The sequence below is a fragment of the Calonectris borealis genome, chromosome 9, assembly GCF_964195595.1.
Source record: "Calonectris borealis chromosome 9, bCalBor7.hap1.2, whole genome shotgun sequence".
In the NCBI taxonomy this organism is placed as follows: Eukaryota; Metazoa; Chordata; class Aves; order Procellariiformes; family Procellariidae; genus Calonectris; species Calonectris borealis.
The window spans coordinates 3,473,826-3,487,879 of record NC_134320.1 but is presented as its reverse complement, the minus strand read 5'-3'; the positions used below and the strand labels follow the sequence as shown (position 1 = coordinate 3,487,879).

The following is a 14,054-nucleotide window of genomic DNA, read 5'->3' as shown; positions in this document are numbered from 1 at the left end:
TGAGCATCAGGCCAGCAAAGCCTTAGACAGCAAGTCAGCATGATTTTAGTAGGTCTCTCTAGTTTGGAAGAGAGAAATAATATGAGTATCAATGCTCAGACTCATGGGGGACTGAGGCTTGCCTTCCTCCACAGACAACATCCCTCTTCTGATGTGCAATTCAGCTTTCACCCAGTTTTGCCAACAAATTCAGTCCCGTTAACTCACTGCAGAGGTCAGTTAGAGCTCTCTAGAATTGCACCGATTCTCTTTCCTCAAAACCTGGATGCTACCCTGAAGGGGAAAGAAGAAAGCTTTTCATATGACACTGGAGAAATGCACCAGTTCTATATTTATTTTTATAGTGGAAGATCTTTATTTCCTGCTAAAATGACCATCTTCCATCTATGAAAGCTCTCATTTCCACCAAATAAAACAAGTCGTTAATGTTCTTATAGTTGTGCCAAATTCTGCCCTTTCTTTTTTTTTTAAATAGCAATAACAAGATTTTCCTCAAAACCCTAAGCGCCCATATCTCTGTTTGCACTATACTGGGAGTAGCCAACTTCCACGTGGCTGTTTTACCTTAATTTTCAACCTGTAAAATTCAGCTCAATTCCATAGAAAAATAGGTACAGCACATGGTGTGGTCTTTTAAGCACCATTTTTACATTATTAGGTTCATTCATCTTGCAATATGTACCCCGTCTGCCAGGGGGTTGCACATTACAAGCGCATCTTCTCTGAGCACTGTCATTGGCACTCACCGCCGCTACGCTGTGCCCGCAGATCAAGTTCAACTCATGCTGACCCTCCATCTGTGCTTTCTCCCAGTCCCTATCTTCCCTGATGCTGCAGCGGGAAAGCGGACCAGACAGAGAGTTCCCTGGGAAAATGATCATCTCTCATACCAGGGTCACATTCCTACATGCTTCTGGAAACTCTGTTCCTAAACAAGGCACATTCCTGTTCTTGGCAATTGGTAAGAGGAGCACAGAGAAGGAGAGATTTTATGACTTCTGCAACCACTTAATAGCTGTGAAAAGCCAAGAAGGGTGCAAGAAGGTCTTTGCCACTGTTAGCAGATATGAAATGCAGACAATCCTGGTAATTCGTGCATATTAATCACTAGAGACCTACATGGATGGAGCGGCACCAAATGGCACTAAGTGCCAGAGCATCTTAGCACAGCTCCATTATCTGCCCGCCCTCCACTTCACACATGCGCACATGCATCCCTTCTTCATCTGTCTCCAAAGGACGCACTCCTCCCAGGAAAAGAGTTCCCAAACAGAACTACACAGTTCAGAAAGAGCAGCACATTTGGAAAGGTAAAGGATATTTCAGAGAAACCTTCCTACTCACTCAAACAGAAGCAAAACCATGAAGAACAGAGGGGCAGGTCAATGTTCCCCAGTGGCAGAGCTGCTGTCTCAGTGGGCTCATACATATCAAGGCTAGCAGCTAATAAATCACAGCATTGAGCAATAAAAGTCCTTGTCCACGGTAGGAAAATGACCTGTTATTGACAGCTTATTGTTAGTAACAGCTCCTCACAGCCCCCTAACCTCAGCTGTGTTGAAAAGAGGCTGGTAGCTAGCACAAAAGGAAATGAATAGCTTTCCACAGCCTGATGAACACAGTAGCTTTCCACACTGGGTCACCAGGCAAAGACCAGTCCTGTTTCACGCACCCCAACAGTGAAACCATCACAAGCACAACTGGGAAGACCTCATTTCTGTGAATATGATCAGCAAGCCTCTCCCTGCCTGTCAAAATGACCAGAGTAAAGATGTGCATGAAAAGAAGTCTTTTTCTTCTAGAGCAGCTCCCATGTAAAACTAAACCCATCATGTGCTCAAATGACCTCCTGTTTACCACAGGTTGTTCTGCCTTTGTGTCCTCACCTGGAAGGGGGAGAAGACGCTGGAATCTGCAGCCGTGCTCAGGAAGGTAGATAAAACACCAACACGGCAGGAAGGTTACAAAGAGCAAGGAGATTATCAAACAAAAGCTCCTAGTGTTCAGGCACAAGGGCAATAACAGACACTAATTTCAAAGCAGTAAACTTCCCTCTAGGGAAACAAAAGCTCTTCTCAAACAGCCGCCTTCACTTTCCAGCTCTCGCTCTATCCTGACTCACAGTAAAATACATAAAGCTCAGTCTGACCTCTTTGTCTTACAGTAGCCTCATCTTTCTCAAAAACTCCTAGCATATTTTGGGGTCATTCTGTAACGTACAGTAGCAATCGCCAGATCTCTCCACCCACAGCAACGTCTTCCAGACTCTCTAACTCTTCTTCCATGTTTATCCTCTCTTCGATGGTTTTTCTCCAGATTTTTCCTTCTTCTGTGCGAGAAGACTAATGACCAGCTCTTGCGGGAGGCTGGATTAAGAGTCCTAAAAATCTTTGACGTGAAAGGATTTTAAATGACTATTTTCACTGACGAACAGTGACTCAGAATGGTCTGTTTACCAAAGGGCCTTTTCTCAAGCAGAAAAAACTGCACTGAAGTCTGGATTACAAACTACTAAAATAGCAAAGTATTTTGAAACTGCAGCGGTTCTGACAGGAAATGGGGACTGAACTGCGCTTAATGAAGGGAGGGGGGAAAAACAGCAGAGCGATCCTGGACATGGCAATTCATGGCTCTGCTTGTATTTTCACTTGCTTATGAAGGAAATTCTGACAGCTGCCAATATAAACAGAGAAAGAGCACTAGCAGAGAGTGTACAATTCCTACACACATGGGTGTGGAAGAGACAACAACCCCCAGCAAAGCCTGACTGTCCAACGTGCACTCTAATTTTGTCCAATTTAAAGAAGAGCGTTTAAAAAGGAGGAGGGAAGAACCATCCCTTTCCCGAGTCCCTCTTTTCTAATCTTTCCCTTCTCCAAACCTTAACAGGGCAATCCATGACTGTGTACAAAGGAGCAAGGTGAGGAACCAGGACACTTGGTGACTCCGCTAAGTATGTCCCCACATTACTAAGTCTTTTTGCCCACTTCTGAGAGCTGATGTCTTCCCTCTGGGTCCCTCACCCCGTGCTGAGAAGCAGGGGAAGAAGATCCCCTCCCTCGCTAGGAAGCCCAGTGACTCCCTGCAGCATACGTTCAAGCCCATCTTTTTCAAAGGGCTGAGACCACACGGGGCAGTTTGGGGAATCTGTGCAAGTGTCAAACCACGCAGATTTCCCTGATCTCTATCAGACAAGCTCGACTTTCTGCAAACAGCTTGTAACAAAAGTTCTTATATTCTTTCTCCTCATAAAAATAAGTCATGTGCTCTTTCTCGAAGCTTGTATTTCAAACCAGCGCAAGTAACCTCTGATCCGGGTTCCTCTTGTTTCGACAGTGCCTTACAGGCACACAGCTCCTGCGCTAGACACGAGCAGTAGACGTTCTGCCTGACGTGTAGCTTCAGCAGCTCTATTCACTCTTTCAAAACCAAACTCTTCAGAGAAGACTTCACTGCCTTCTCTGCTAAAAAGGAGATATTTTCACTTAAAAGCACTGATACAAATAATTCACCTTGACACAAAATCACAGAAAAGGCAAAGGCACTTTCACTTCATTGTGAAATGAATCTGCAGACATCAACAACATACTCTCCCCATCAAGAAGCACCCTCAGCACTTTTATCTTTTGTTAAAGTTCAAGCACTTTGCCCTGCGTTTTTAGGAAAGGTTAATTACCCCCAAATGAAGATTCGTGCTATTTCTCCACAGTGTCAACAAGCCCTGGGACAATACAGCAAAAACATACAGTCTGAAGGAGATCAGACGGTCACATAAAACTTCACAAGACAGAAACTGGCATCTTTGCTGCTGAATAAAGTCAGTACTAAGTAACACGGTTGTAATAACAGAAATTGTAGCACACCTCAGGCTTCCGCACGGCTGGAGAATGACATCCATACTGCTTCTCAGAGATGAAGCGTGCTCTCGTTCAGGAGCACCAGCAATTCCCTGTTCCGCAACCTGCCACAACCATTGTCGCCTCCAGTCATGCAAGTGCTCTGAAGGAGAGGTGTTGCTCTAATCTCAATACTTCCTCTCTCCCCTGACATTGGTTAGGGTGAATCATCAGTTAATAAACAGTATTTCTTAACTGATGGGTGCAGCATTTCTAACAGCACCGCAGGCACATTTCCCTTTAGCCCGATTCTGGATAACTTATCTACATAAATCCACACAGGAGAGAACACCTGAACAGTAAGAGCTTGTAGCAAACTTATTCCAAAGAACCTGAGCTCCTGATGATCTGTTTTGCCGGCACAGGTGCCATGTTCCTCAATGCTCAGTCCACAAAACTTGGACCCCTGCTCTTACCTTTCACGTGCAATCTTCCTCTAAGCTAGTGTCCAGAGCAGCCTTACTCCCTCAGAAAAAAACCTAAACAGGTGACTTGACATGCGATTAATAGGATTAGTCCCCGCTGTGGTCAGTCTTTCTGAGCTATGTTCCACTTGCCACAAGCTGATTAGCTGTCTGCTTAAGGAGGAGCTGGGATGAGTTTCCTTCTGACGGCAGTGAAGTGGAGAGGCAGGCACGGACTGTAATAATATGCTGTTTCCTGTCTGCGGCTGAGCTGAGAGGTACTTCCCAACAGAAAAGGGTTTACAGGAGCTCAGGAGTTCAAGCTCCACCTCTTCCACTGAAGAGCCTTTAGCTACGGAGGAGGGGTCAACAGCATGGCTCCTGGCACTCAACAACGTAATCTGACTGAGCTTCACTTCCACTAAAGCATCAGAAAGAAGAAATCAAACTACCCACATCTCTCTCCACAGAGAGGAGCTTTCTCCTCTGGGATCTCAAAGCTCTGAATAAGATGGGATGGGAAGTGAGTGTTGTAATCCATGTCATGTGAATGAGGGTGAAAGTCCACACCACCACTTGCTAGCAAAAACTGGAAAACATTTACAAGAACACCATGTGAGAATCATACTAAAAACCAAAATATATACCTGAAAAGATCTGATGTCCTTCCTAGGCCCTCTCCTGTTGATGACAGGTGTTGTTTATTAGTATTAAAGAACACATACTTCAGATTTTTTTTCCCCCTTTAGCTTTATACAAATGCTGCACAAGGCAGGAAAGGGTCAATGAACTGATAAGCTGAAGAACTCCATCAGCTGTGCCAACCGCACTGAAGGCAGCAGGCTTAATTCAGTTGGCACCTTCTAGAAAAGAGCAGATCTTCAGCCAACACACCTGAGGAGTAAGAATTTCTTCACCATACAAATATTCACAAAAATGGGCCTAAGGAGATGACCCAAAGTCCTTCCAAAGACTCTTGAGGGGACAGCTGTGGTGGCAAAGTGTTGGCCTGAGCAACAGACAATAGAGAGACTGGTGCCCCCCAAACCTTACGGGCTTCGTAGAGAGAATGGGCATGCTGGATGGTTCAGGTCCATGACACAGGTAAAGCAGTCATTTTGAGAGAAGTATCTCCAAAAACCAGGCTTCCTGCATCATCTAGAGAAAAAACTATTCCAGGTTTGAAGTATGGAACTCATCCTCATGGCGTATTTTGTTTTAATGCTCCTAAAGCAACTGCAGGCTAATGCATTAGACAGGCACATCAACCAATCAAGTTACTGCAGAATTGCGCTGTCCAAGAAAAAACTGTTCATGGAAACAGCTGAGGTCTCACTGGGAAGGCCCAATGTGCCCAGTGTGATTCCAAATTATATGCTTTTTAGAAATCAGAAGAGGCTTTGAGGGTATGGCTGCTCAGAAGTTAGGGTCAGGCTTTGGCCTCACCCATCCAATGCTGCTGATCTCTATTTCAGAAGAAGTACAAATGTAGGCACACACCGATGGCAAGAATCCAGGCTAAAATTTGACCTCCCTCTTTGAAATAAATGGGTCTGAAGTATGAGGACAACATGGTTATCACTGAGTTTGTAGCACAGCAGATCCTCTCTAAGGTCCTGTGAAAGACAGCAGCCCCAGGAAAATCCACTGGTGAGAGATCTATAAACCAGGTACTAAGGGATCATACATGGAAAGAACCAGTGACTTATAGCCCAGATATCCCAAAAGAATTTACCTTGCAGACAGATGACTTAGAAGGACAGAGATGGCAGAGATGTGACAGAACCAGCAAATATTACATCTACAGTCCTCCTGAGAGAAGAGACACCTGGCGTGGGGCTGCTATATGATTTGTTCCCAGAGGCTTCCTGCTAAATAACTCTGCAGCCACACTGCCTGACCTAAAGGAACAATAGCTAAACATAAAGCTTTTCCTTACACCTCTCGGGGGACAGACCTGTATAACATCTTAAGCTCAAAGATACCCCTAGTCACATGCTCCCAGCCCATTCTATAGTCACATATCCATTAACTCTGGGTAGCAGTCCTGAAAACTGTCCTCACTGCAAACAGGATACACTCAAATTTATGCAAGATCAACGAAGTAAACAACAGTGGAACCCATATTACACACTCTTCTTTTTAGAGGAAGAGGTCTGCGTCTTAATACTCATTTTTCTCTCTCTCCTGCCTGCTGACAGCAAACAAATTAGCTGTCAGACTTACATCCCATGTAAAAGGTTTACTGGCAGCTGTATTTTTTAACCTTATTCCTCTATTTATGCAACGTAACCTTTGTTGGCTCCGTGCTCTGGTTTTCTTCTCTCACGGTGCTGCCTCCCTGCGCTCCTCACTGCCCTTTCGCCAGTTTCTCCTCTGAGTGGTCACCCCTTATCACCTCTTTGCTTTGGATCCACATTGCTCCTCTAAGTGGTTTATCTAGTGTTTTTGTTTCCCGTCTCCTTTGTTAGTACCTTAGGAGTGTCATTCACCCAATCTGACCTGCAGAATCTATACATTAAGCAGTACAGATGCCTGGACAGAGGATGAGTTTCCTCAGAAAGAAACCACCCCTTCACAAATCCAAAACTACCAGTCTCCATTGAAGAAAAAACAGAAACAAAAAGAAAATCAGAACATTAAAACTCCAGAATAGAACATTAAAACTCCAGAATAACTGTCTCTGCTATACAACACCAAATGTTGGATCTTTCTGGTTTAGGATAAAAACTCAAGAGTGAGTCCCACTGATTCGAAACAGGAAAAAAATGCATCAAAGAACTCTAAATTTCAGAAAGGAACCGAGCTGGGGAGATAGAGGGGGGATACAGGGTTTTCTTTGAGAGTGCTCTCAAAGAAAACCAAGAGAAAATGGCAAGACTGCAAGGAATCCAAAGCACTGACGGCAGTGATGTGGCAGACCAAACAGCAGCAAGACTAGGCAACCTTCTGATTTTCTAAGTATTTTTACAGCTCATGGTAAACCACAGTCAAACACCTCTGTAAGCCATGATAGACAGAGTAGACAGAAATCAAGAGGAGAGATGCTGTTCCTGAAGTTTACCTGAGCCCCATGATACAATGATCAGCTGGAGACAAGTACAAACTGTATCTGCTACTTGAGTGTCAAAGTAATCCTATACTTTTTAGCCCTTAGGGAAGGCAGGGATTGGCAGAGCCTGATACCATAGTCATGGAAGTAACTCTTCACTGTTGGACTCAGATGGGGCAATCTGAGAGAGCAAACACACTATTCCCTCCTGTCCCGACATCCAGTGTCTCTGACGGAGATTAGATCTCTCCCAACTATAATAATAAGTAAAACAGTAACAGTACATTTGCTTACCTGAAAAATCAGCCTTTACGTACATATGGGAAAACTGAAGCAAGACCCAAGAGAAAATGCTTTATTAAGGTAAGTAACTTCACATTCTTGAAAATGTATCCCCTACAGAAATCATTGCAGAATCCTTCTCTCTATGCACACACGCTGACACCTGATATCACCCAGACCCACCTTACTATCAGACCCAGATGGACCTCCTACTTGTCCAATTATCAATGCAGAAAGTATTTTCAAACTTTGAGACAGTGCTGGGGTTTCATCTGGACATAGGTGGATCCCATAGCTGCTTTGCTCAGGGAAAGCAAAAAGCTACAGCTACGTAACAGAAACATCCTTTGCTAGATGTTGAAAGCAGCGCGTCATTACTCCTGCACAAGGCATACCGCTCAGTCTTGGTGACCACCTGCAGGTCACCATCCCGCGGGATCAGCTTCCTCCCTCCACCTGGATTGCTCCCCTCTTCACCCTGCCTGAGACCAACACCGCCTCCTTCTCCGCACCCTTCTCTCTCCTCCCTTTTGAGCCCTTCGGCGGCTGCACGGAGGTTACTGCTGTCAGCAAACTCCAAAGCTCACACTGCTGCTTGACTCTCGCCCTGCATGGCTGCTATCCATGGCTTTTTTCTGCACACCAGGTGTTTCCCCCAAAATGGAGCTGGGAGAACACCTGCACCTCAGAAATACAATCATTTTTTCTGCTAGTTATTAAGCCTGGAGAAAACGAAGCAGTGACACTACCACGTTTCCAAACTGCAAATACTTAGTACATCTAACAAGTATCCTAAACCAATTCCACAGTTACTTCTGTGCGACTTTTTTTTGTTCCTCCTTTTGCTTTGCCACTATATATGTGTGTATATATAAACACACATACAGCCACATACAAATAAAGTCAGAGAAAGAAGTTTACATATTTTAAAGCCTAAAGGGAAAACTAAATTCCTTTAGCAAGATCTCCAGCATAAACATCAGCATCACCCCTAACTCCCTCAGCAGAACAAATTTTTCTGTCCCACTGTGTAAATGGATTCTATCAAACCCTCCTAGCTTATAGGTAAGAAAATCCCTGAATGCAAAGTTTTAGCACCATACATAGTGACCCAAGGTATTTCCCATGTACGTGGAGATGAGTTATGATTGCTGTAAGGAAAAATAAGTTTATGATTTTTTAATTTTTTTTTTTAGTGAAAGAGGCTGTGAAGATTGTTCAGATGTTTTAAACTTTGCAAAAGAGAAAGGATGTGGGGGAAAGATCCAAGAAGAATAGAAGATAATGCAAAAAATCCTACCGTGAAGCTGTTGTTGACATTCTTAGTGCTGGATTCTGCCACACTGGCATCTGTCAGATCCACTTCATCAAAAATAATGGACTGAAAGAAAAAATCCAAAACCCCAATAAATTATTAAATCCAATGTATAAGCAACAGACCCAAAGGGACATGCCTGTATGTCTGTCTAGCACACTCCATCACAGCCTTTTGTGACCTGAAGGAAAGGCCCAGCACCAACAACGTGAGGGACTTGGAAGTCTAGTTCCATACAGTGGTGCTCGCACTTGCCTGTCTTCAGTCAGTGAATGCAATGACTTTATTTTTATTAAGGGATTATTTAAAAAAAAAATTGTAGGCTTTGTTCTTGTGAAAGGAGACAGATTTATACCTAGTTGACTATCAATGTACTAAACCAGATGCATGGCAGCTCTGATGTGTTAAATTCTAGCCTTGCTTGTCTCCTCCATTTCCTCTTGTCATTCATATTTTCTCCCTTCTTTTTCAGCTTCTACTGATTCAGAGCCCATTCCCTATTAAAATGCACCAAGGGGGAAAAAACTGTGGAAAAATCCGTATCACACATCCACATGATGCTTTACTTAAAAACCAAGGATTTCCAAGTGTGAGGCAAAACACAGGGATCTTCTAGTAGCTACAAAACCTGAAGACAGGTGCTTTCAGAGCACGTGCTCTTTTCTCTACTGAGGGCTGCCTTCTCACAGACACCCATCTGCCTCCAAAAGCTCCACCACTGACTTTCTTCCCTTGGGCTCACATGTATTGTCAAGACCTTACCTTAGCAGTTTTTGCATAGTAGAGCGTTCGTCCTCGCAGCTTAAAGTACCGTCTCTTCCAGCGCTGGAAGGAGCTGGTCTGTTTCATCAGCATCCCCTCTTTTATGATAGTCTACAAAACAAGGAGGGGAGAGGGGTGAAGCATACATTTTACTTACGGGCATCTTTTATGCTCTGCCACTATATACGCGTACCAAAGAGTTTGAGATCAATAATCTTAGTGCCCTCTGCTGGAAGTGCTTAATAAATTCATTCAACATAAGCGAGCAAACTTAACAAGATTAAACCGTCACAATGCATAATCCACACTGGGGTGCGGTTTTATCCTTGTCTCCAGTGCTATCACGATACCAAAAAAGATAACTTATGACTGAATGAGCATTTCGAAGTCTAACAATGATTCAGGGAGCATAACAGTTAAACTCACTGAGGTCAGATTTCAGTCGCGGGTTAATTGTGCCTTTCATTTAATTGACATTTGATTACAAGTACATACACACCACAGTATATCTGTCCCTATCTCCAGTTCTGCCTAGTGAAATTAGCAGCATCTACCTGGCACAGAGCTGGCAAGCTGCAGGCCCACAGGATGAAGAGTGAAACTAGAGTGAAGAAGGAGCTATATCCAACTTCAGCATTTGGTATTCTTCAGATGGTCTTGGCCCTGCCTCAGTACTCTCTGGCTGGCTGCCATTTCCCAGGGCTGGAGTGCCAAAACTGTCTACGCACACTGCCCTTTTTTTTTTTCTTTAACTGCTTTATAACTAGATTGACATACCAGCATACACAGTCCCATATGCTCACTCACATACTATGCATACATAGGGGTATGTATTTAATCCACATGCACTTCATTCTACTTTGTCGAATACATTTGATTCCTTCACTGAGGACAGATTTTGAATACCAACAGCTACATGAAAATAATCTCAAAAACTGCAGCTTAGAAAGACAAAAGGCAGAAAAGTTAGAGCTGAGGATTTAGCCCCAGATTACTGATTGAAGGTATTGCCTAGGAACTGCAAACGGTGCTACGTCATGCCTCAGTACCACGAGAAACCAACTTCTCTCCCCAAGAAACAGCCCCCAGAAACCTACTTCTTGCTGACAGAGCCCAATGCGATAAACACACAGTTAAAACACAGGAAACAAATGGTCTGACAATCTTGTAAGACAGGTTATTCTGTATCTTGATGCCAGGAAAACGACACAGCTTTAACATACCAGAGGTCTCAGTGTAACTCGGGCTTGTAACAGAGTCAGGTCACCGATGAGTATCAATTAATTCACAAACACAGTGTTAAATGTACACTGCCAGGCTACTACAGAGCACAAAATAAATACTCTTACTGATCCACAGGGTTTAGTTCGTTTTAGAAATCCTTTCCAGGGCACTAAACTTGCTTTTAAAATGCTATATATATTTCTAATGCGGGTCTTTCCTTTTTGAAACAGCTGCAAATTTTAATACTTTCCACACACGCTGGCCCTTGCCAAGCTCAAAGTTTCCTCAAAAAGCACTTGGAAAAAAATGCTGACTATAAGAAGAAACATCCGTCTGACAATACATGCTTCTCTCTTGCTAGATTGAGCCATCCTCAAACTGGCCTGAGAGAGCATAGGGCCTGGACCACCATGGTGATGCCTCTACTCACAAATCAGCTGGGAAAGAGTGGGCTCCCACATACCCCCAGATCTGAAAGAGAGCTGCCAGCCACAGGAGCCTCTATATGCCTTCCTCCACTGTGCTGGGAAAGAGAAAAGGGTGAGAGCTCCCTCATCTCCTCCAAAAGAAACATCATCTACCTTGGAGTCTGCGACCTGGCCGACTCCGAGGCTAGCGATCCCCAAATCTCACCGTTTCCCAGTGTTTTGTTTCACAAAGCCACCTGCGCACTGGCAGAAATACCTGTCGGTGCTTGGGCAAATATCAACTTAGTGTGCCCGGTTCAACCAGGAATCACCAAACTCCACGGTATTTCCAGCAGAATGAAAAGAGATAATGAAAATGCACGATCGAAGACTAAGCTCTTCTCAAAAAATGGCCATCTCCCACATCAGCTCCCCACAACTCTGAAGCGGTCACTGAAAGACATCTTGGCACCCGTTCCCCACAAGTCACAGCAGGGACACAGCAGTAGGAATACACTCTAAGAAGCCTTAAGGCATCTGGGCGCGGCTTTAGGGTCCAGAAGTTAAACACGCTGTAGCGATACCCAGAAACAAGATGTTAAACTAACTTAGAGCTGATGCTACGCAAAGAATCTGAAACTCAGCCATGAATCTGAAGCTTCAGCGTAAGAGAAAATGGAGTTCAAAGACTGACCCAACAGCATCCCTTGCTGAAACAACCCTGAAGGAGAGGCCAGAGCTGAAGGCACTCATCTGGAACCGGGAAAGGTGCATTCAGGCTCCTACCCTGCCATGGACTTTTTACGAGATCCCAATAAAGCAATTTTCACTCTGCGTGTCTCTATCTCCCATCTGCCAAGTGGAACAAACAGCACTGCCAAACTCTGCGGAGTCCTACTAGAATATATACATATATGTCTATCTGATGAGTTACTTTAACCTCCAGCACCTAAGTATCAAAGAGAAATGTAAAGCAACAGCATCTAAAAGACCATGCTAAAGAAATCACACATTTCTGCAGTTCGCTTTCTATAGGGAAGAAAATGGGAAAGTGGCAAGAGGTTTTCCAGATTAAGACAGAAACATGGAGTGATCTTTTGCATTCCTTGGACAAAACCACTTATAATTAAAAAATGAGAGAGAGAAAGTAGCTACTGAACTCTGCAAGTCAGAGAGGAATTAAAAATCCTGGGGAAGACTCCCAGGATGCAAAGCCCAAACATATCAAGTCAGCCAGGAGTCTGATCAAAAAATAGCAACTTGCAGAAGATTTCAGAGCTCTGTTGCTACGCTTATTCACAGATATGCTTAAACTGGGGTCAGCCAGAGCCCCGCACTCCCCAAGCTCGGTCAGCAGCACTCTGGCTGCTCTAACCCTTGCCCAGCCCACCAGAACAGTAACTCGCAGCAAAACAACGCCTCTGCTTTCCCTCAGCTCCCACAGCTCCCGCCTGCCACGCTCGGCTCCCGAGTGCCGCACATCGGGCGGCTCCCCTCACCTCGGCAGGGCTCACTCACCTCTGCACAAGTCGTGCATTCCTCCATTCCTCTTTTAAACAGAACCCTCTTTTTTTTTTTTTTTTTAACCAAAAGGCAACAATCCCAGAGGTCACCTTGCCCCTCCCTAAGCAGCAGTTTATGTCATTTGCCAGCCTCTATCTATAGAAAACCTCACAGCTACATAACTCAGACATGAAAGGCCAGTGAGAAGCGAGCTCTCGCATGCAGGCACTGCTCAGAGAAAACAAGCCTCTGGTTCAGAGCTGCCCATCTCTGCACGAGAGCGGCTGTTCTATTTATAGGCACACAGCTCAGTAAAGAGTTTGGTGGGTTTGGGCGGAAAGGGCTGGAGATAAGATCAAGATGACTTTATAAAATGATTCAGACATTGCTGCCTTTCTCCTCCTCTATTTTAATTTTACAGCCAAAGGACTTGCTACTTGCAGAATAAATGCAGCTGAAGAAAATTAACTGGGGAAAGGACCTGACAGCAAAGTGACATCGAATTAAATAAAAGGGGGGAGCTGAACAATCATTTCTGCTCGCCAGCTTCTCTGTAGCTTTTTTAATTGAAGATCTACTCTGATCAGATTACTAGCCATGTAATTCATTAAGACAAAAGTGAAATTACTTCTCCCATAACAAAAAAAGAGAGCTAATCTATTTTTAGTGTCATATATTGGATCCTATGGGAAAAGCGACTGCCCTGAAACATCATGAGGTATGATTACAGGCTTCCTATCAAGGATAAATATAAAAATTGTTTCTGATGGAACTATCCAGACTGCTTTCTATCCAGCTGAGCTTCTCTCCAGCGTGGTGTCCTGTGGCACGGTGCTCCAGGGGCAGACAACACTGTGAAAAAACGAATTATCTTCTCGGATCAAGCCTAAAATGATGTGCTACTAGTTTCAACAGTGACCCCCTTTTATCATATTACAAGACAGTGTAAAAAAGGTCACTGAACAAACTGACAATTTAAAGCAACGCTGCACATAGCAGAGAGTCTTAAGCGTCTCTGCAAAGAACACGATTAGACAGCTGAAAGGCAGGGCCTAGGAAATTTCCAGCATTTCACTATTTATCTCTGGCCTTGAAGAAAAGCGACTTCCTGCAGAAAAAAATTCAGTTCACGGCGAGCAATACACAACCCTCCCCCCAACTCATCCCCTTTTAAAACTTGACATTTAGGAAGAGAAATAATACTCGTTC

At 44.1% G+C, this 14,054-nt stretch overlaps 1 protein-coding gene across 6 annotated transcripts in view; it reads right to left on the bottom strand.

Moving 5' to 3' along the window:
- Nucleotides 1-14,054, bottom strand: part of DGKD (diacylglycerol kinase delta) — a 72,817-nt gene that overhangs the window by 36,147 nt on the left and 22,616 nt on the right. For all 6 annotated transcript variants that reach the window (XR_012674806.1, XR_012674805.1, XM_075158007.1 and 3 more), the window contains 2 exons: nucleotides 9,712-9,822; nucleotides 8,935-9,015 (listed from right to left, as the gene is read on the bottom strand). Coding sequence is in view for 4 of the 6 variants with exons in the window: in XM_075158004.1 (XP_075014105.1) it covers nucleotides 8,935-9,015; nucleotides 9,712-9,822 (192 nt within the window). In the remaining 2 variants the exon portion in view is untranslated. The remainder of the gene's footprint in view (nucleotides 1-8,934; nucleotides 9,016-9,711; nucleotides 9,823-14,054) is intronic.